This window comes from Crocodylus siamensis, chromosome 12 (genome assembly GCF_052110815.1).
Source record: "Crocodylus siamensis isolate JL-2025a chromosome 12, ASM5211081v1, whole genome shotgun sequence".
NCBI lineage: Eukaryota > Metazoa > Chordata > Crocodylia > Crocodylidae > Crocodylus > Crocodylus siamensis.
In genome coordinates this window covers 46,486,618-46,508,691 of record NC_143406.1, presented here as the reverse complement: position 1 = coordinate 46,508,691, position 22,074 = coordinate 46,486,618, and the positions used below count along the sequence as shown (strand labels likewise).

At 45.6% G+C, this 22,074-nt stretch overlaps 1 protein-coding gene across 5 annotated transcripts in view; it reads right to left on the bottom strand.

Moving 5' to 3' along the window:
- Positions 1–6,796: 6,796 nt before the first annotated feature.
- The window catches only part of EPN2 (epsin 2), a 58,364-nt gene continuing 43,086 nt past the window's right edge, over positions 6,797–22,074 (bottom strand). For 4 of the 5 annotated variants that reach the window (XM_090023998.1, XM_090024000.1, XM_090023996.1 and 1 more), the window contains 4 exons: positions 16,740–16,913; positions 14,861–14,953; positions 13,728–13,943; positions 6,797–10,940 (listed from right to left, as the gene is read on the bottom strand). In XM_090023998.1, the coding sequence (XP_089880124.1) occupies positions 10,603–10,940; positions 13,728–13,943; positions 14,861–14,953; positions 16,740–16,913 (821 nt within the window). In that variant the 3' untranslated portion in view covers positions 6,797–10,602. The remainder of the gene's footprint in view (positions 10,941–13,727; positions 13,944–14,860; positions 14,954–16,739; positions 16,914–22,074) is intronic. The other variant, XM_090024001.1, reaches the window with a different exon arrangement.

The window sequence follows — 22,074 nt, the reverse complement described above, 5'->3', positions numbered from 1 at the left end:
AAGGCAGCCCTGCCCCAAAGCTGATCTTACACCTATACCGTTGCTCCCATAAAATCACATGACCAACAAAAACCTTTAACTGACACCAGAACCGGCTGTTTATCACCCAAAAAAGGGGCTTGCTTTGCAAACGTGCTGAGGGACAGCGATTGACTTCAGTCAATGGGAGCTGAAAGCAAAGCGGCTTGCTTCGCCGCCTCTTTAGAGAGAAGACCTTTCGAAGCGCCAGCGAGGTGGACCCCGGGAGAGCCAGTGCCCTGTCCTGCACATGTCAGGTCTCCAGGGTGTAGCCGTAGTGGTCTAGAGGTAAAAGGAATCAGAACTGGTGGCAGAGGTGAAATCTTTTATTAAACCGCCTGGATTTTTGCAAGAAAGAATTTTTTTTGCAAAAATCCAGTTGGTCTAATAAAAGATACCACCTCTACCATGAGTCCCGATTCCTGGTCTGCCATTGCTTTCCTACCTGAGCCTCCCCAGGACAGGGTCTGAAACGAAATTCAAGTGTCATGGGGTCAGGAAGGGCTTTTGTGGGTTTGTTAGAAAAGTTTGTATAGTCTCTTGTCCTTTAGGTTTCTAGAGGGGAGATTTTCAAAACCGCCTAGCTTTATGTTCCTATTTTTAAGCACCTATCCAGGCCAAGCTATTTAAGTCTGCAAATTAACCCAGGGGAAGGTTCAGCACAAAATTATCTGATGAAATAAGGTTTTGTGGGGGGGTTTTGTGGGGGTGAGGGAAGGGTTTAAAGAACTTTTCCTTCACCTGCTTTTCTGGTTAAAAAACCTTTTGCCTCTTTGCTTCCAGCTGGGATCGCCTCTGGTTTATTCCCAGCCAAATCCATTTTAAAGAACACGACAGTTGTCCCACTAAGTGCATTTAGCCTGTGAAAGCCAGACAAAAAAATGACCCGCAGAGACTTCAGCTTCACAGAGTCGCAGGAGCAACTAATCCAATCCAACCCCCCCAGCGGTTCTTGACTGGAGGCACCCCTGGAAAATGCCAGCTCTTCGTTTGCACTTGCACAGCTTTTGACACTGCGGATTCCTACTCGACATCTCCGGGTTTATTTTGTGAATCGTGTTTGTGCCCCTCACCGTGCTAAACTTGCGAGGGATGCCACAGCGCTCATTAAAGGATCTCAAGGCAACCTGGTTAACAAGCACAGACGAGGAGGGTGGGAAGAGACCTCGGGAGGTCGCATCCAGTCCAACCCCTGCTCCAAGTAGGACCAGCCCCAACTACATCATCCCAGCCAAGGCTTTGTCTAGCCGGGTCTTCAAAACCTCCAAGGATGGAGATCCCACCACCTCTCTAGGCAGCCTGCTCCAGTGTTTCACCACCCTCCTAGTGAGAAAGTTTTTCCTAAACTTCCCTTGCTGCAACCTGAGCCCATTGCTCCTTCTGTCATCTGCCCCCACTGAGACCAGCCCAGCTCCATCCCCTTTGCAGCCCCCCTGCAGGGAGTTGGAGGATGCTATTCAATCCCCCTTAGACCCATGCCTGCTCTTAAAACCTCTCATGAAAGACTCGCCAGCAGCAGCAGCCCGCCCAGCCCTGCGCACAGATCTGGGAGCGCATGCCCCCCATGCCCCCCCGGGGCGCGTGCAATGGCGGGAACCGCTCCCCCTCTCCCCCCATGCCTCGCTGATGAGCAGCTCAAGCACCTGCCCCAGCCCCACTCCCTCCTTTACCGCTGGGGCCTCAATGTGCCCCCCCGCCTGGTAACAGTAACACTAAAAACAAGGGAAAAAATATAACGAGCTGAAACCCCAAGACGGAAGGAGTATGCTCGTTTAAAAAGGTTGAAAACCCCTGCTGTAATGCATGATCTGGGTCCTTTTGATCCTATTTGGTATGCACAGAGCAATGCTTTTCCAGCAGCCGTACTGCATCGCGTAAGCAAATTCTCTCCGTTCTCACTGCTCGGGAAGATCTGTAGTTTGTAGAGCCACCTTCTGACCACAAACCAGGTAAGGTCTGAAATGGGTGAAGCTGGACCAGCCAGTTTCTCACACGATTGCTCCTCCCTCCAAGTCAAACCTGCTTTTTTCACACCACCCGATGGCAGGTGCACCATTGCCATACTTTGAACACCCTGCAGTTTCAATGCTTGAACTGGCCAGGACAAATCCAGTATCCTCCTATTACAAAGGCACCCAGAGACTAAAGGCCTCGTCTGCAGCAGAGCAGAAGTCTCCCACGTTGCAAGTGAGCGCCCTAACCAACCCGCGACCGTCCTTGTTGACCACGGCCAGGAAGAGCTGGCGTTGCTCCTAGCAGGGCCTCAGACCCCTCTCCGGAGTAAGCTCAGTTTTTCAAGAGTCCTCAACTTCTGCAGCTCCCGTCTATACTAAAAATAATGCAAAGTTACCGTTGGGCCAACACAGCTCCGAAGCTGCAGACCCCAGAATGAAGTAGAGACAGGGCCACCCTCCACTGCAGCTACAGCATCCTGGTCTGAACACAGCTGCTCCCTCATCCGATTACAAGCCCTGTTCAGGTTACGAGCATTAATTAACCAGCTGTAACCAGGATGCACAGCTAGGTAAAAGCCTTGACCTGACCAAGATGCTCCCTGGTGAGGAACACAGCTAGCTTTCCACCTTCTCCGCCAAGCTTTCCACGTGCAACTGGATTCTTCAGCTCGGTTCGCTATCCGGGCACCGATTGCTACCAGCCGAGTCAAGTTCTGCAGAGCAGCACCGTTATCAAGGCCATGATGTGAACCAGCGATGGCTGAAAGCCAACGGCTCCCAGTCTTCTGGCCCCGAGGGCCAGACGGGCAGTGGGGGGTGGGTCTATAAACCCAATCCTGCGCCCACCTACCCAATCCAGCTGTGCACTGGCCTGATGTGGCCGGCATATTGGATCCAACCATGCCCTGGCATAATCTGGCATGCAGGGCCACATTCTCTGACCCATGGGTTCAGAAATGTGGCAGTGAAGGAACAGCGATTCACACTGCCATCGCTCTCCTGCTGCCAAATTGCAGGGATCTCTGCAAGCCAAATGGCATGGCTTCACAGGTCGGATCTGGCCTGGGGGCCAAGGGTTGAGCACCCCATCCTAGGCAGGCGCCTGGAGACATCACAGTGGCTCCATGCCGCGTCTCCACAACATTGGAGATAACATCCTGACAACTCATGATTCTCCTCCATAGACGGGACCAAAATCCTCTGCGGGCACCACTCTCCCCTGAAGCCAGGGCAGATCCTTAGTTGCTTGAGACAGAAAGGCAAAAGTGAGAAGAGTTGATTTGGATAAAAATAATTATCCTGTAATCTTTAAGAGTCTTTAAGGGACGGCAGCTTATGCCACGAAAGAAGCGGTGTCGCAAACCCGTTACTAGAGCAGTGAAGGGGAAGACCCAGGCTTGCATTCATTACAGCATGCCGGCTGAGGCTTTCTGTACAGTCTCGGGCCATCTCTTCTGCAGTGGGAGGCTCACCTCAGAGCTGCTTCCCACATTCCCGCGCCAGTGACTTTAGAGGAAAAAAGCTACTGTCACACAATGATCATCACTGCAGTTGTAGTTGTCCAGACAAGCCACGAAGGAACTGGAGAACGGCACGGCTTTTACACTCCTCTTCCCAGACGTGAACCGTCCTGTATGCACATTTCCAATCTCCCTATCAGTTTACAACGTACCACTGTGACCTTTGCAAACTATTCTGTTGGGTGACTGCCAATCCCCTGATTGATCACTGGAGGCTGGCAATTAATGGGTAATTGGCAGGGAATTTTAAAACACCAAAGGGAATGGGGACGGGGTATTTACATTCATTGAAATTCCAAGTCCCAGCAATTAGTGCCGGCAATCGATTGAGAGCCAGGCCTCCAGAGCCGGGACGGTAAGAACCACGTATGACACAGGGTGGTTAAGTTATCTAGCATCTTTGGGGCTGAAATCAACCCGCTATGTTGATCAAATCAAGGGATTTCCCTGCATTCAAAGATGTGAAGGAAAGAGATTATCTGAAAGGTTTAGAGCAGGAAGCTACACATTAACATAAACAATAAACAATAAACAGAAATGGAGAAATATAAATGGAGCTGATTTGCTGCTTTGAAATGCAGATTGCAAATCACTGCAAAAGTCTCCTATTGCATTAGCTCAGGGGGCCAACCTACAGCATGCGACACAAGCGGCACAGGCAACCTCTACATGCAGGACACAGAAGATTGGGAAGGATGCAGGCAGCCCTGTGGCAACCAGGGCAAGAAACAGAGAGCAGAGCAGCAAATCAGGCAGGGAGCAAAGAGGAGGAAACAGAAAGCGGAGCAGCAGATTGGGCAGGGGAGCACAGCGCAGGAAAGCTGGGCAGAGGAAGGGGATTGGAGGTTAAATCGGGGAGCGCTAACTTGTGGCACACCTGCCCAAAGGGTTTCAGGGGTGGTGGTTGTAGCCGTGTCGGTCTAAGAAATTAGGCAGACGAGGTTCTTTGAGTAAATCCAAACTCTTTTATTAGATCGACTAAAATAGTTGGGAAAATTCTTCTTTGCAAGCTCTTACTCCATTAGCCCGTGCTGGCCAAAGCCATTTCCCCGAGTTCAGTAGATATCTACATACAATTAATACACCGGAGGCAGCGACACACTGGCTCCGAATCTAAAATTAAGGACAACAACAAAAGGGAATTGAAGTGCTCAGGAGGAACGACAAGATTTAACGCTTTGCTTACTAAAGACTCCTTGAGCTCCATCATATTCTCCCATTGCCATCACAACACTTTGCGGGGGCAGATCTAATCCCGTTTTACAAATGAGGGAAAGAAAGCATGGAGCAAAAGCAACTTGCAGACGGACGCAGAGAAGACCGGTGACGGACACGGATGAAACTGCCCGTCCAGCGCCTTCTGCATTCAATCCGGTGGCCCCTAGGAGAGCCTTTGTCTCACAACAAAGAGCAATAAAGCTCCTTTCTTCTTTACAACTGCCACATTTCCGAGGCCATCTTAAGCAAAATGCAAAGACAGGAAAGAGTCTGAGCTGCATTCCTAGGGCCCGGCACGTGATGAGAAACCAAGAGAAGGAAACAGCAACAAAAAAAGTCTCAGGAGGGGAAAATTGGCCAGAGGTAGGATTATGAATAGGCACAGAAGACTCGCTCTCCATAGGAGCAGAAGGTATGTGACAAAATGTTCAGTTGTAAGAGAACAAGAAGCACCAAAACCAAAGGATATCTGGACCACCATCCTGGGGAGCAGATGGTTTTCTTCACTGGTTCACGTCAGGCGCAGAGAGAGAAGCAAAATGATTCACCAAGAGGTGACCAGAAGCAGCCACATCCTCCAGGGAAAGGGAAGTGTCGACAGCGATGGATTTGCTAAGTGCTCATGTCTACGGGCACAAGCCACTGCGGCTTCCAATGGCCCAATAACCCACAAGATGCTGCAATGGGGAACGATGTTTCTCCTCCCACCCCAGCATCTTTCCAAGAAGCCGTTTGCCAAGCTCCGCCCCAGCAGTTTTTGACATTAGCAGATTAGGTATTTGATTACTGATCGGTCCGATTAGCAGCAAACGGCGACTACAGGAAGCGTGGAGTATTTCCCAAGAAGGAGCTCTTGAAATAACCTGATAACCAAGTACACTTCAATTCAGACCATCCAGAATTAGAAACTGAAATCACTACCCGACTGGAGGCAAGCTCATTGCTAAGAGATCTGCTAGGCCACTTGAATTAAGGTCACCGGCAGGACAATGCCGACACAGCAAACAGGCCGAGTGCAGCAAGATTGCAGAAATGGGGGCCGGGGTCTCAAAGTGAATTGCAGAGCTTTTGATAATCTCTGACAAGCAGCAGCTTCCCATCTTCAAAAAATCTCCCTTGGCTTCTTGCCCATTCCCTCCGTGCAACCTTGAAGATGCTGCACAGACTCGTGTTCTCACCTTTATCTATTTTTATTCTAGTCTAACATCTTTGAAACCAGACATTGTATCATCCTGTTTAGTCACACATGCTGCATATACAGTCCAGGCATGGGAATATTTGGGAAATGGGTGTGAGCTCATAACACCACCCTAAGCACTGATGCTTAACGAGGACATTTCTAGGCTTAGTATCCACTCGGGTTTGCCAGTCTGAATTTTCCTTCAGACCGATGTCCAACCAACCCAGCACGCTGCCCGTTTCCAAAAACGCAGGGCCGTGCATGCCTGGGCCAGTCTTCCAGAGCAGCCAGCGCCGCCAGCGCCCGTTTTCAGGGAAGGGTCACCTTCAGACCCTTCTGAGAAAGATCCACATAGTCCCCTTAAGGGAAAAACTCCAGAATAACCTTGGACAGGGGGAAACAGCGCGTGTGCATGTGTCAAAACGTTCCCCCAGGCCCTACATCTGTGATAACAGGTGACCCTGAGCCAGGGTTTCCCCACACTTAGTTCAGGCCTCTTACGATCGAGTATCCCAGCCTGTTCTGACGTGACGGTTCAATTCCCCATCTGAAAACACTCCTGAAAAGACCGTTCAGGCAGGTGGACCTGGCAAGTACATCATTTTTACTGCATTACTCAGGATGTGACCACATCTGAATTAACTGATTATTTCTAAAACAAAAAAACAAATGGGATCACTTTTCATAGTGTTTCTTTGTTCAGCCCAACAACTCCACGGCAAGTCAAACTCACGGTGGGAGAAGCTAAGATTTAGCTGGGAACCTGGGTTTTTACTGAGCGTTTTAAACACCTGATCCAACCGCCTGGTTTCTATCAAGCACTGGATTGGCCCCGAAAATGACTGTACTTAAATGAGATATGAAGATGCCACACTTTGAATTCAGACAAGACGACAACTCGGGAATATAAGCAATACAATTTTTAATTCTGACCAGTCACCTACAAACCCCTTGTCTTTCCACTGTTCTGATGGCATTATTAAATATCATGTTTGTGACATAGCTAGGGAAAAAAATGACACAGAGATACAGAACATTATGATACAATAGTACAAATGATAAATTATTTATACAGTAAATAATGTCAATAGTCAGCACAAATTCATAAAAAGCAGCCTGCTCCCAGAATTATGAAAACAGTTTGGTAAATATTTAAATTGTAACACTTGTAAAGGAAGCAAGGTTTTGTGAGATTCTGCTGTGAAAAATAAACCGTATATTTCTCCACAATTTGTGCAATATTAATACATACAGTACACATTAGAAACCGTAACAGCAAAAGGGAAGATGGACAACGATAGCTGTCTTAGCTATGGGACTTCAAAAAGACTGTAAACAGCACGACCCACCATGAATTCCCTTGCCTATCCCCTCACCACGTTTTAGTTTCTACATAGTATAAAATGAATAAATAACTGAGTTTATTTTTTGGGATTAAAATTATACCAAGATGCTTTTACAAAATAATTAACACTTTAATCTTTGGTCAATTTGACCAGTAAGGCTATTTTGGGATATTAACATTTTCAAACAAAAGCACTTTCTAAGTTGGGGGGGGGGGGGGTTAGGAGGTTTGGAGAAAGATCGGATAAGTAGACATGCTCCATCCAAAAAAGGGGGGAAACTTTTTTCTGGAAACATATGAAACTAGGACTATTCGGTGGATTTACAAAATTCAGGACGTAACTGAAGCTTTGATCAACTGCGGACGGGAACAACCTTTCACTGCTGTTTACCTGGTGCCACGAGTGTGCGCGGCACTTTACAGGGACAGACACGTCTATCTCTAGTCAAGAAGTAGGTATTTACCAAACCAGCTATTGGTTCCGATTTCCTCCCCCCACCATGCCTCAACGCCCACTTCAGGTTGGGGATCAAGGTGGTTAAAAGTCCTTGGCCTAGTGCTATGAAACACCACGAGGTGTGCCTATCGCTGTTCAGACACCAAGAACCTGGTCGTGGTTTATTGTGCGGTACGTGTAAAAAGTAGTACGGCTCTTACAAAAAGTGGCTTGGTCAAAGCAACAGTTTGCCATTCAGCAGTTTCATTAAACTAGGGTCCATACGCTCCCTACCAGACCAACAGTTAATGTCCTATCAATCCGTGACGATGGCTCGCTACTCTGAGCCGCAGATGTTTTAAGAAGGATTTTAATGTTTACTCTCTCCCATTTCTATCCTGCCTCCTAAAGGGTAAGCCAAAAAATAGGAAGATACCTAACGTTTCTTGGAGGTTGTGATTAAAACGATCAGCTGAACTGATAATGCCCCAGTTAAACTTTGCTCACACAAGCAGGTGACGGACTAAAATCTGGGGAAAATATCAAATGACCTCACTCTATTGCTAAGTAAATTAAATTCGAAATAACATGGCATGATTCTTGCCCTAGCTGATGAATCCAAAAGCACTTTTTGCCCCCCCATCTGCTTAATATCACAGCTTGCCGAGTTTCTCCTCCTAGCAAGAATCACGCCTTTCTGGTCTACACTGATCAACAGCTTCAGAAGAAACTCATTTCCCCTACACTGAAAGGCAACATGAATGATTTTATTTTTTAAAGACATAATGGGTGTGGACAGTATTTTTCCCTCCTGAATGAAGCAGTAGCACATTCACATTCTGCATCAAACTCGGAAATCCAGTAGTAACAAGGAGGAGAGAACACGCCGCGGAGAAATGTCCACACGTTTTACATTCTGGACGGTAACAGAGCTACCCCGACCAACAGAGCTAGGATCTGTGATTGTACCCTAGATTGGATCGTCGCTCAGCCTCCCCTGCCCCTGCCAAAGACACGCAATCCAGTCCCTTCCGCACCGAGCAGCCCGTGCTTTTCTGTGTGGCACACTGCTAGGGGCTGGCACGATCGACGCAGCGTACAGATGCCGCCACGCGGAGTCCTGGCATGGATCTGTTTGGGCGGTTTCATCATCTGGGAAAGGCCACCGAGATGCACGAGTTGGTTTGCAGAGATGCTCCAAAGCAGCGACATGCTTTGGGACACCCCCTGAAACGGGCCCTTCGTGTCTGCGGGCACCGCACGTGAAAGCAGGGCTTCGGCCAGGTTGCCACCTTAGAGAAGGCCAGCTGCACACGCCAGTCACGTTACCCGAAACCTGAGCGTGGTTCAGTGCTGATGAGCCCGAGTTAGAGGGTATAGTTCGGCTTACAATGAACAGCTGTAAATGGAATCAGTCATGATTATGGAGTGCACCTTTAGTTAGAGCGAACTGGGTGATGAAATTAATAAGTCATGTTCCTAAGTCAGAATTTCAAACATTTCACAAAGTGTTACCAGGAAAACCAATAGCCTCGTTCGTGATCTTCCTGAAGGCTAAAGGTCTGCCCGTTGCGGTAATCATCTCGTAAGAAGTGAATCAAGGGAAAAAGCAATGTTAGTGTTTTTTTAAACGCAGTCTTAAAATCACATGATGCTCAAATTCTTTAAAAAAAGTAATTAGTCACGAGACGTCATTTGTAATTTCCGCTATGAATTCTTAATTCTGAAAGAAAAATATTTTAGTGTTAATCTTCCCTTTTAAATTCTTTTTACAGAACAAAACAACAACAAAAAAAAAGCTAAAACCATAAATAAGAGGGCATTAAAACCATAACAGTGACATCTGCCAATATCTTAATTTTTCAGCCAGACCTGATAAGTCTATCAAAACTAGACAGTTAAATAAGAACCACATTATAAAAATTAGCCAAAAAAAGACTAATTAGGTCATTCTGCAAACTCAAAATATGAAACTGTACTAAAAAACAAAAAATGTGCAAAAGTATACCAGAGTAACTGCATATAGCAAGGTTAAGCCTGAATTAGTTTTAAAGCTTGCCCCGGTGAAACTGAATTCAAAGTTGTCCCACTGTATTTCTTTTAACTCACATTGTAAGTCAAATAAAAACAAAATACACACAACAACTTCCAAATGAAGTCACTACTGGACAAGCACAGAGCAGACCACTCATTCAGCACGAGTGCAGCATGCCACTCACAGAAAGTTCCTTAAGAGTCCTTAGATAGTAGTGTACAAATTCAACACCGCATACAACAGCACACTGTGTACGTGACAACTCGAGAATTTGCTTCAGATCTTTTCCTCCGGAGACAAGCCGCCTTTCTGTCAACCCTTCGCGAAGAAAGCAGTGCGGTTTTGTGTTGCAATGTTTAATGCAGGGAAAAACCAGCCTCCTGGGCCCTCCAAATCTCTCCTAGGAATAAGGACTATGGGTGAACCAACAGTCTAGAACTGTGTATAGTTATGTGCAAAGACATTCACTAGCACTCAGAGTCTCGTGTCTATCGTACAGGCAGAGGAAATGGCAGGTGCATGTCATAGTAATTTTAGGATCCAGCACATCATCTGACATCTACAAAATAGCAAATGGAGTTTAAAATGGCAGGTTCTCCCTAGAAAGTGTATTGAAATGATTAACAAAGCAACAAAATGGGCATAACCTAACTTTGGTGAAAAGTCTGAACATTTCATGTAATGCTCAATAAGCCAAAGTAAAGTACCATCTGTAGCAAAGACTAGCATTAGATTAACTGGTAAGTAGAGACAACTCTTCAAAGATCACAACTGTAAACTGCAAATCTACTTCCAAGTCCCTTATACACCGTTCAGTCCACACAGGCTTTGTTCATTTTGCTCCAAAGACTTCACCTGGAAACATTTTGAAAAGAGAGTTTCTTTGATTGGGTCTTTATAGGAGGAAAGGGTTAGTTGTATTTGTGGGCTGGGATGCCGATGGAGGGATTCCTGTACTGTGAAGAGGCTGGGTCATTGATCCTGCAATGCTCATGTTCATCCCCTGGCCCATTCTCGTTAGTGATGCCACGGTGCCCATCGCCGGGAGAGGCGCTATTCCCACAGCCACGGGTGCCATGGAAGACAGAGGTATTGGCTCCATGCTTATTGCTGGCACAGCACTAAAAGAAGGGCTGGTTCCCATCACAGGGCTCGCTCTCATTTGATTCAGAGTGAGGGGCTGAGGCTGATTCACTTGGAAGGGGTTGACTGGAGGTGGTGCAGCAGCTGCTCCTAGTTTTTGAGAGAGAAAAAGAGAGGAAAAAAACTGCAGCTTCACAGAAGTCAAGGCACTGGGGAATGCCCTATCCATTTCAGGTAGGAAACATGTATCCTTAACATCCTGGTACTCCCCACGCCCAAAGCACTCCTATGGAAGAGTGCCTATATGGTACCACTCACGTATATCAAGCCATTACATTTTCCTGTTGCACAAGCCCCTTGACTTCAGAAGAGCTGCACCTGTTCCCAGTAGTATCTGCCCCACTCTACACATGAAATGTCAACAGGATGCTAAGGGGCAGTTTCTGCTTTTTGCAAGAGATTCTGTACAAACAGGTCCCACAAGCTACAATGTGGAGCATGCCCGAACACGACATTCAACTGAACATTTTTTTTTTTTTTTTTTTTAAAAGGGCACTTAAAAATAACTTGCAGATATCCGCTATCCCTTTACTGCACCCGGCCTACTGCAAATGGGTGTATTTACTTCTGGACTGCAACCACCCGGCTCCAAAAAGCTGCCCGAGTGTTTGGCTTGGGGATCCGACAAGAATGCGTAATGTAAACACGTTGCTTTCCGAATGACAGTCAAGTCAGGGAAAAAAGCAAACGAGAACTTTCCCAGCCTTCAAGTTTTTGAAGCGCTGCCAGCAGTGCACATTCCTTACACCGTATATGTTCTTACTTCTTCAGATGGCCCAGTGACCCCTTGTAAACTTCTTGTAGTAACTGCGAATGACAGATATGCAGACTTCCTGTTGCTGAAAACTGCCAGGTGGCTCATAATTACTGTTCACGCTTAAGTTTTCCCAAACCTTCTTAGGCTCTTGCTGTTTTCCACTATTAGAAAACAATTACCAACCTTGGAATAGACTAAAAACTGGTCAATATTTGTTACAGTGACTCATATGAAGACTCTGAATAAAGCATTTTTCCTCTGCCTGCGGCAGAGTCAGTTGGTGTTTTGGAAAATGTTGCCCTGCAGCTGTTTTTCATTTCACACAAGTTTATGTGAGCCACAGCAGACCATCCCGGCTGCTCCTCTCACATCCAGAGCTGAAATCCTTCAACACATGATTAGCTTGTTTGGACGGTCCTCACATACTTTTCATCCTAGGTGACTCAATCAAACCATACAATTTTTTCAGCTTCTGTGTACATCGCTATTCAGTACAGGTCCTCCTCCTCCGCAGTTTTTATTAGCACTGATTATCATTTTTAGCAATTATGTTCAGCTTTCAGGGGAAAAATGCATGCATGTATGACTACCAAAGGTTTCATCCCAGGAGCTGCAAGGAACCTGCAATGGGCTCCTCCTGAGCCTGACGGTTTATTCAAGGATCAGGTCTTATGATATTAAACTAAGAAGAGATACAGGGCATGTCTACACATGCAAATATTGCTGGATGGGCTTGCTCCAGAGTAAACCCACCTTGGGCAGGCATCTATACATGGATGCATCTGGGAGCAGATTTGCTCCCACCCTGCTCTGGCCCCCTGCAGCAGCCAGGAGGAGCTCTAGACCATCTCCTGGCAAGGACTGAGATTGCTCCCTGCCCCCAGGAGCTCCTTGCTACTGGGGCAGGCACAATGTCCCCCTGCCCCAAAGGCAGGGAGCTCCTGGTCCCAGCACCCTGATCAAGGGCAGGGAGTTTGGAAGAAGCTGCAGGGGGAGGGGCAGGTCTCAGCCCCCTGCCCTGTAGCGGGCCCCTAGGTGGGTAGGGATCCCCCCACAGCTCTTGCCAAGGCCCATGCCTCAATTGGGGAATAAGGCTGGGAAAAAGCTGCAGGGCTGGGGCCTGCCCCAGACTGGAATAGTTCCAGGCCAGCTCCGTGCTGTGCAGGAAAGTCTGCTCGTGCAGCCCAGAGCTGGCTGGGTACTGTTCAAAACAGAACAGTACCCAACCAGGTCCAGACTGCACATGCAGACTTGGCTGCACAGCATGAGGTTGGCCAGGAACTGTCCTGGTCTGAGGCAGGTCCCAGCCAGCTCCAGGCTGGGTGGGGAACTCTCCCCATGCAAGGAGCTCCAGACTACGAAGCGGAGCTGGGGCCAGGAGTTCCCTGCTGCCGAGACAGGGGGCATTGTCCCTGTACAGGCTCCGGCAGGGTGTCCCTGCTGCCCAGCTGACTGGAAGCAAATCTGCTCTTGGTTGGCCGTCTACACATGCCTCACTGTGCAGTAATTACTAGGCAGTTAGTTTGCTACTTGCATTTGCAGGTAGCAAATTAACTGCCCAACAGAGCAAATTATTGTGCAGTAAAGGTCTGCACGTGCAGACAGTGACACTTACTATGCAGTAATTTGCTTTACTGTGCAGTAAAGCGTCTCATGTAGATTCCCCCACAGACAACTAACTTAAGAGGGGAAGAACTATAAAGAATCCTAAAATCAGCAGTGTTATTATACAGACTGTAGTAACACTGAGGCACCAACCATGTAGTAAATTCATACAGATTCCTGTCCTCAAAGAGTTTGAGATTTAAACTGGCCAGAGAGACTATAGAAAGGAAGAGAGCACACAGAGGGTAAATTACATACCCATGGCAGCACAGATCATCAGGAGAGCCAGGAAAAGAACGCAGGTCCTTCCAAGTCCTAGTCCCTAAAACTACATTGCCTCTTCCCTGCTAAGTAATATGGAGCAAAACCTGCTAGCCATCTTTGTCTAGAAAAGCAGGCCCGGCTTGAAGTACAAGACGTAAATTAAGCCAAGATAAGGAGGGCTGCTTCTACCAGGAAAGAAGATAAAATGGGAAAGCAAATTATATGGTGGAGAGGAATATACTGTAACATACCTGGAGCTAAGAATGGATTTAATGAAGCAACAGGCTGTGGTGGCTTAGACACCAATGAATCAAGATTCACCAAAGCTGCATTGGGGCCCAAGAAGGACTCGGGGGTTTTCCGAGCTGCATTTTGTTTGCTCAATGTCACGTTTGTGGGTTGAGAATCAAAGAGATCAGGACTTGTTGTACCACTGTGTTGGGATGGCAAATTGGAACCAGACTCAGCTGGAAGAAAAGGACAAGACAAAACCAAAAAAAAAAAAAAAAAAAAAAGGAATCTACTAAATGCTACAGTTCAGTAAAGTCTGCTGCTTACGCATTCATGTTATCAGAGCTCTTTTACAAGAGTAAGGAAACAAACTATTTCATTCTGCCATTAAATTTAACTACATACCAGTAGTAATAATGTACTTTTAAAATGTGCGTTCCATTTTAGCTGGTTATTTAAATATATTCAATGCTAAACACCCCTTACGATATGATACAATATAAACAAAGCTTTATACACCTGGCCTCGACTTCCTAGCGTTTGTAGACACAGATAAAAGCCTCTCTGAAAAATATTCAGAGCCATCAATTATAAACTTGCTGTGTTAGCCCCTTCACTGACATTTCTTGTTGCAAAGGGACTTGAACAACTGTTAAGCCAGTTCACGCACCTTCTGCTTATGTTTCAGACTGACAATTTTCATTAAGTGGTATCAAAGTGTTCAAGAAAACAAAGTTTCTAATTTTTCCATTACTGTTAACTTCAAGAGTCTGTATGTCTACAAAACTGCCTGTCAGGTTACTGCATGTCACTGTTTTCTACCACAGGCATGACCTAATTATGACTCATATGAAAAATGCACTGGAAGATCATTTAACTCAAGCACAAGTTACTGGGTTCAATATAGAGGTAACTGAATCAAGTTCTGGGGTATACCAGACTATTTTTAAGAAGCCCTGTGAATCTACGCAAAGGGAAGCTTGTTAACATCTGGCTTTTACTGCTCCATTGCATATATAACAGTTTTAAATCTGTTCATTGTGAAAGAAACTGCATCTTTTTTGTTTTGGAACTTTTTTTTTTTTTTAAATAAACTTCCTATCAAGATGGTTACAAAAACTACCCATTTGCTGCGTATCTATTTGATCCGTACCTGGCTTCTTGGAAGTCCGAAGGGTGTCAAATTCAGAAAAGTCATCTTTAGCTGTACCATTCAAATTGCTGAAGAGGTCAAAAGACGAACTTCCTATTCAAGGTAACAAAAAGACCGCTGTCATTAAATCGAGCTCCAGTGCTATTAAAAGCCATTTCTAAACCATTTCTCGATGTTGAATCACAGCATTTAAGGTCAACAGGGGAGCTTCTGCTGCTATCCAAGCCCAAGCTCTACAAGTATTGCTACTTCCTTGTTATATGGCCTTTACTTATACTTCTAGTTGCCCCTCTTTGTTCAGTGTTACAAGCCATTTGTGGAAATAGTCCGAGGCAAATCTTTGCATGCAGATTTTTAGTTAAGTGCCCTTCGAATCTTGACAGGTAATGCCAGTTAAACATTATTTGTGGGAAATCAGAGCAGTAGTAATTTTGTGGCCCAAAAGACAAGGGTACATTTACTGACTATAGCTTTTAAATAAAGCTTCGTGCAGCTAGCTGTGGCGATGACAAACAAATTCTCTATATTCTGGGATTGCAAGCATGGAGAGAAAAGGAAGGCGTAACAAAGAAAAGGCAACAAGTGCCAGCATGGCCATAGTTGGGGTAAGAACTAGATTCCCAATTCTGCTTCCTGCTTTCATATTAAAAGAACTGGGAAGGCAAAACAAAGGGTAATTCGCAGTACTGTATGTAGAGAAGACCTACAGCACTAAGCAAAGGGACACCTAGCCGTTCTAATACCTCCACTAGGTAGGGAGATGTATTTAACCAAAAAGGAAGGTAGAAAAGCCCATAAACCTGAAGAGGAATCATTACTCCAAATCTAACAGAGCATGGACATTTGAAAAACAGTTATTTTTTAAAAGAAATATGTTCTTGCTATCAGCTGACATTAAGCTTCCAGCAAACAAACGATCAGTAAACAATTCGTGACGATAAAACAACGAAGCTAGAACGGAAGCAAAATTCCACGCTCTGAATGACACTATTTATTTCCGGCCAGAGGGAAAGTCTCCATAAAACCCGGATTTCAGAATCATTTCCACAATGATCCAATTATTTTCCTTTGCCAATAGAAAAGGAGATTAGACATGACCTTAATATCATACCACTTATCAGTCCTTTGTTTATTATGTGCAGATGAATGAATGCCAGCAAACCCATTTGCGCAGAAAGTCATGATACCAACATGAAAACACCCAGGCATATCTGAGGCTAGCGGGAGTTAGGAGAATGACGGCATTAGCAAGGAGTTACAGCAGCTTCTTGCTGCAATATCTTTGGACAGATTTGCAAAGGCCCAAAGGGCAGAGAAGCACCAAACTCCCACTTGTGCCCTTGAAAAATCTCCTCCCCAGAACACTGGCCATTGATCAAATGCAGAACTAATGAGCCACATCTGCGGACACACCCTTCTGCACTACAAGGTCAAATTAAAAAAAGACTGCTGCTTTTAGCTTTTGGTTTAATGCTCTAGCTTCCAAAAATTCATTTTTTACCTAACCAAAGCTAAAGCTGGTCATACAATCGAGGGTGTCAATGGCAGCCAGGCAGTTCCAGCTGCCTGGCTTATTCATGTGTCAGATGTATATAGAGACAGGTCACAAAGAAAGAGGGAGTTAGCATGGACAAGGTGAAACGTGAATTCGGTACTCTAATTCAAAACGACGACACAATATTCTCCTTGTTGCAATCTTCCTTGCTGTCACAAGCCAACTCCCAAAGCCTTCAGTTCAATGGCTTCTTTTACCTGATCCATTTTAGAAATCACCTAGAGGAGGCAGAGAAATAACTCCCCCAGTTAAAAAAAATTTTTAAAAGGGATTGGGCTCCCTTCATTTAGGAAATAGTTGTCAAATGTTAACACAGCCTCTTACCAGAAGTAGAAATAGGTTTGTTTGCAGGTGCTGGTCCCCAAGGATCTGCTGTAGCTTTTGCTGCCACAGACGATGACTGAGAAGGAGCCCAAGGATCTACGTTTTTGGGGAGAGGCTGAGCAGTGGATCCAGCTGGTGCTCCCCAGGGGTCAGCAGAAGCCGCTGGCTTGGCACCTGGAGCAAGAGACCGCAGATCAAACACAATCTCACTCTGAAAAGCTTTCCTAGGTCATTACTTGTCTCCAGGTATAAATTATCCCTGCAAGGTAAACACTAAGACAATGGTGAAACAAATTGTTCAACATGAGTTGCTGTTGGCACACAGGCGTTAACGTGCTATCCATCCAAGCTGACAGCAGGTTCTGCGGAAGACTCCCGCACTATAAAAATAACCTCCCACTTGAGCATGTAATTAAACCTGTAATTCCAAGACAAGGATGAATATGTTTGGGGGGGTTTTCTCAGCAGACTGTCCCTCCCCACAGCAGAGAATCAAGATTGACTGGAAATGACACAGGAAAATCCCAGGTTATATTTAAAGTCAACTCGGGGGGGAGGGAGGAGGGGGGAAGTGTTTCAATGAGGCAATATCTAAAAGAAGCAACGTTTTCTGTGCAAAAACTGGCAGCTTTTAGGAAAAACCCTACCTAACGGCTTAACAGGAGTCCCTTTATAACTGCCTTCTTTTTCCACTGAATTTAATTCTGTAAAAGAATAACCGACCTATTCTACCTTCCCCGAACTACGGTTTTCCCCATTTCTTACTCTGCTCTTCCCAAAGGCCTTCTCCAAGTCATCTCCCTTCTGTTCCTTGGTCATCCTTGCCTTCTCCCTATCATTGCTGGTTGCAATAGTCCTCCACCCTCAACCCACATCCCCCTGGTGCAGTTATGTTCTAATGCTTTGATTGAGGTTTAGGATTCCCATGTTTAATGGAATAAATAGGTAATTCTTCACCCGTACAGGCCATAATGGCTAAACAATCTATATTTCAAGAGAAGCTAAGGACTGACCTGGGTTGGGGCCTCACTGGGATCCCACAGCACAGAAGAAAGTTGAGACCGTAAAGAGCATATGACAAAATACAGAAGAGCAGCAATTTGTCCCCTGTACAGTACAGCTGCTGCCCAGTTTCTTCTCCAAATAAATACTCTCCCCATCACCCTTTCCTGTAACCAGTCAAGCTTCTTCATAACCCAGGTTCAGCCCAAGAAGTCATCCCTTCCATTCCCCCTGCCCCAGGCTCAAATCCTGGCTTCACTGAGGAAGTCAACACTGGATTTCAGCGGTGCCAGGACCACGCACTTTGCCAGTATAGGTAATGTGAACGCAACTTACGGTTTATTCCAGCCTCCCACCCTAGCACAGGGCATGTGAATGGGATCTCTACTCACAAGAACCTTTTACTTTACATAACCAAGAGATATGGCAAATATTTTTGCTTTGACACCTGCCCACGCAACACGGAGGCGACCAATTTTCTTCTAATTAGACAGTGTTCACACGCATCCTTTTTCCAAAAATCAGATTTCTAGACAAACCGAGGTTTCGTTCCCAGCAGGAAGCATACGTATGAGAGCCCCGCTCTGTACTGTGAGAACTGGACAGAGCCACTCTTGTGCTAGGCAGCTGCATCACCTTGGATCACCTTGCCAGCTTCAGTCCACAATCAAATGCTCAGTTGTTCAAAACAGCACCCCAATACTCATTGCTACAGCCAACGAGGAGACACGTGCTCACCAGCACGACTTTCAATTCCCATTGTTAGCTCACTTTCATCAACAGGTGCCATGGTTTTGTTCCAGCTACAGAGCAGGAAATGCAGAAGTGCTCCAACTCAATGCAGCTCCTCTCGTTCCAGTTCTTAGATTGCCTTCATCTGCATTTTGGTTTGAGTTACGATAGAGGAGTCCATGTGAGAAATGCTAATGACATGACTTCCCATTAACGGAAGCTTTCAAAAAAAAAAAAAAAAACCCCCTAAAAAAACCCAACAACAAAAAAAACCCTTTTCTTTCATGCGACAGATCACAACATTGAAGCATTTAGGAAGATACCTTCCCCCCTCCTCACCCCCAACACCCCCTTTGTCTCTATTGAAACACCACAGCACAGTGAGGCAGGATTAAAAATCTCTGTTTTAATGAGTCACTGTTTAACTAGCCATCAGTTTCATAAATCTGACATCTTCAAGACTATCCTTGGGAGCCAAGTAACTGGCAAGCTAGAACAAGGGGTTTTTATTAATGGCATTAATAAAGCTGGGAGTCAGCAAAAGGAACCGCTACAGCTGCAACTCTACCAGCCATTGACAAGTTTTTGCTTGTATTTTAAAACACGAGATGGATGAAATTTTCCATTAAAAAAAAATAATCTTCCGAATAGTCTTAGTTTTAAAACCCCGGAACTGTGAATGACCTTTTCTGATCTCGTGTTTCACTGTTTCTAAAACAGCAAACTGTGGCTGGCCCAAAAGCTATGCAGTTGCACAAAGTGAGAATAAATTACTGCTTCAATGCTAATACTCCCATCCCTGACTTGCTTCCTACAGAGCAACTGCTGTTGAGACGATCACAACAGCAATCTCCTTGCCACATGGGATGGGAAAAGAGTCCTAGCATCAGTTGGGGCTAAGTAAGAAATCAAATCACTTTCTACAGGATGGGCAGGAATAATAGATTCAGAAAGGGAAGAGCTCAGGATCGAACTTGCTGGAGAAGCTGTGCAAGAGGCCGCGGCTCCCTGCCCATCAGGATGATAGACTCCTGCCTGAAGCATTTCCTCCTTCTGCCAGTGGTACAGGGCTCTGCGGTCTCCATTTGGCTTCCCAGGCACAGAACGGACTAGCAATGCCTGGCGCCTCTCTCAGAAGATCATGACTTCTGGTCACATATTTGTGCCATCAGTCGCACCTTTCTTCCTGGCTGAGTGTTGTTAGGACTATATTCATAGACATCCCTCTTTCCAGAAGGCCGAGCCTGATTTTCCCTGCTTTGCTCCACTGGATCTTTTTCCTGCCTACCTTGAGTGCCCCTGGAATTAGAAAGATACTTTCCAGTACCACTTCATGCAGTAAGTTCCTTTTCAGTTTAAAACGGTGCTGGACATCTCTGCCCGCCTCCTTTCCCACCGAGCCGTCGTGATCATATTCAGAAAGACAAGGTTCTGGACACAATACTGTTGGCTTCTTAGGAAGTCACAGAATCACAAAAATGATGGACGGAGGGGACCTCAGGAGGACATCCAGTCCAACTCCCTGCTCAAAGCAAGACCACCCCCATCCTCATTCCAGCCAGCCCTTAAAGACCTCCAAGGATGGAGACTCCACCACTTCTCTAGGTAACCTGTTCCAGTGCTTCAGGACCAGAGGTCTGGTACTTATGCTTTTCTTGTGCTCCCCTACTTTCTGATGGAAATCATGAAGCTTGAAGTTTGCAAAGGGGGGGGGGGGGCTGAAGAAGTCACCTCTAGCCCATGAAGGAAGATACAAGAGGCTAGAAGCTCCAAATCTCAAATTTAACAAGCCATAACTACTCAAAATGACTGCAACCAATAGCCTGTCTAATACCAGCCAAACAAATACGGGGGTTGACACTGATGACAGATACGAGGTGAACAGAATTAGATGGGTAGTAGAGGGACAGCGTTATCCAACATGTCTCTTGTGCTTGAGGTATCTGATGAGGAATGGGACAAGTGATGGGTTAGCTCTGTGGCCAAGAGTGGCAGCTGCTACAACATGAACCATTTGTACTATCTGCTTCCTGCTTACTCAGGGATTAGCTGGAAGAGAAGAGTGCATCTAGCCGCATTTTCTGGGTTTCTGAGCCAGGCAAGCCTGGTTCCTGCTTCACGAAATGATTCCTGGTTGGTCCAAAAACACTAGCCCAGAGGTTCTCAAACTTTTTCTTATTGCATATTCCCTCCCAGATTTATCAGCTGCCTGTGTAGCCCATCAGCATACATTTTATATTTTAACCCCTTAAACGCCAATTATTATTATTATAATGAAAATTAAATCCACCATTACACAACTTCTTCCACATATCCCCCAGAGATGTTGTGTGTACCCTCAGGGGTACGTGCACAAGTTTCAGAACCACTGCACTAGGTGTTACTGGTCACAAAAAACATAAATGCATTCAGTGATGGAGGATTTGCAAAGGGAGCAAACTGGCCTTCCTTCTTTCTGGGTTTTTCTACCATTTCTGCAAACCTCATAGAATTGCAGCAAGTCAGTCCCAGTCAGGAAGTTTCTGGCAAATACGTAGCCATGGCGCTCAGCCAACCAACCCAAATTATATGCTCCAGAATGTAAACCAGTCATTTACAAGAGTTTTTTTTAATTAACCTTTTCCCAACGGTCTCTAGAAGGAGGGCTTGGAAACACCTGCCTGCAGCAGAGGAAGCCAAGAAAAATGTGGGTGTTCAGGACAAGGGCAAACCTCCCTTTGCCCATGACGACAAGCAGCTGTGGTTTTGCCCTCAAAGATGAGAGGTTGAGCAGTCACTGCAAGAAACTGTGATTCTTTCTGTACAGAAAAAATAGCTTTGTGAGCATCTTGCTGTCTCTGAGACCCGGCTTCCAATTGCTAAAGGACTGACAACCCCAGAAGGACTTTGCTGCAAGGCATCCTGCATAGGTGACAGAAAGAAATGGGGAGACATCCAGAAAAAATATCTGTAGCTTTCTTTGACATGCTGGTCTGCAACTGTCACTTCAAGTGTATCTGCATTTGGGTTTCTGCAGTTGAGAACCACCATTGCTTTGTAAACGATTAACATTCAAATCAGCGTAATTGTAAATCACAAAAAAGTCATTTAAACAATTGAACTTGCAAGTCGGTATCAGTGCAGCCTCTCTCAATAACAGTATTAAACACACTGTAATTCACTGCTACAGCCCTACTAATTATAGCAACTTTACCTACTTCCCCATCACTGCCTAATATAGTTGCTTAATCTTGGATACCGAGCACAACTACAAGTTGGAGCATGAACATCTCCCCAACATGAGACAAATAGTTTCTGGTGCACAAAGGGAAAACGGAGTATCAGTTATCACTCTTCTACCCTTGGGGTAGAAACTTAAAACAGCCTTACCGTTTCTGAGCAAAGAACTATAAACAATCAAACGAGACAGATCAGAATTTCCACTGCAGTTCTCTTCTCAATTAGTTAGCAGATTTTTTTTTAAACCACCAAGATGGAGCAAAATACTTACACTGTGGAGTATGACGTCCTTTACCCTACTGAAAAGCTTTGAAAACAACTCAGAAAAAACCAGAAGATTTTTTTTCTATGTAATCCTCTCTTCAGGCACTTTTTGTTCTTA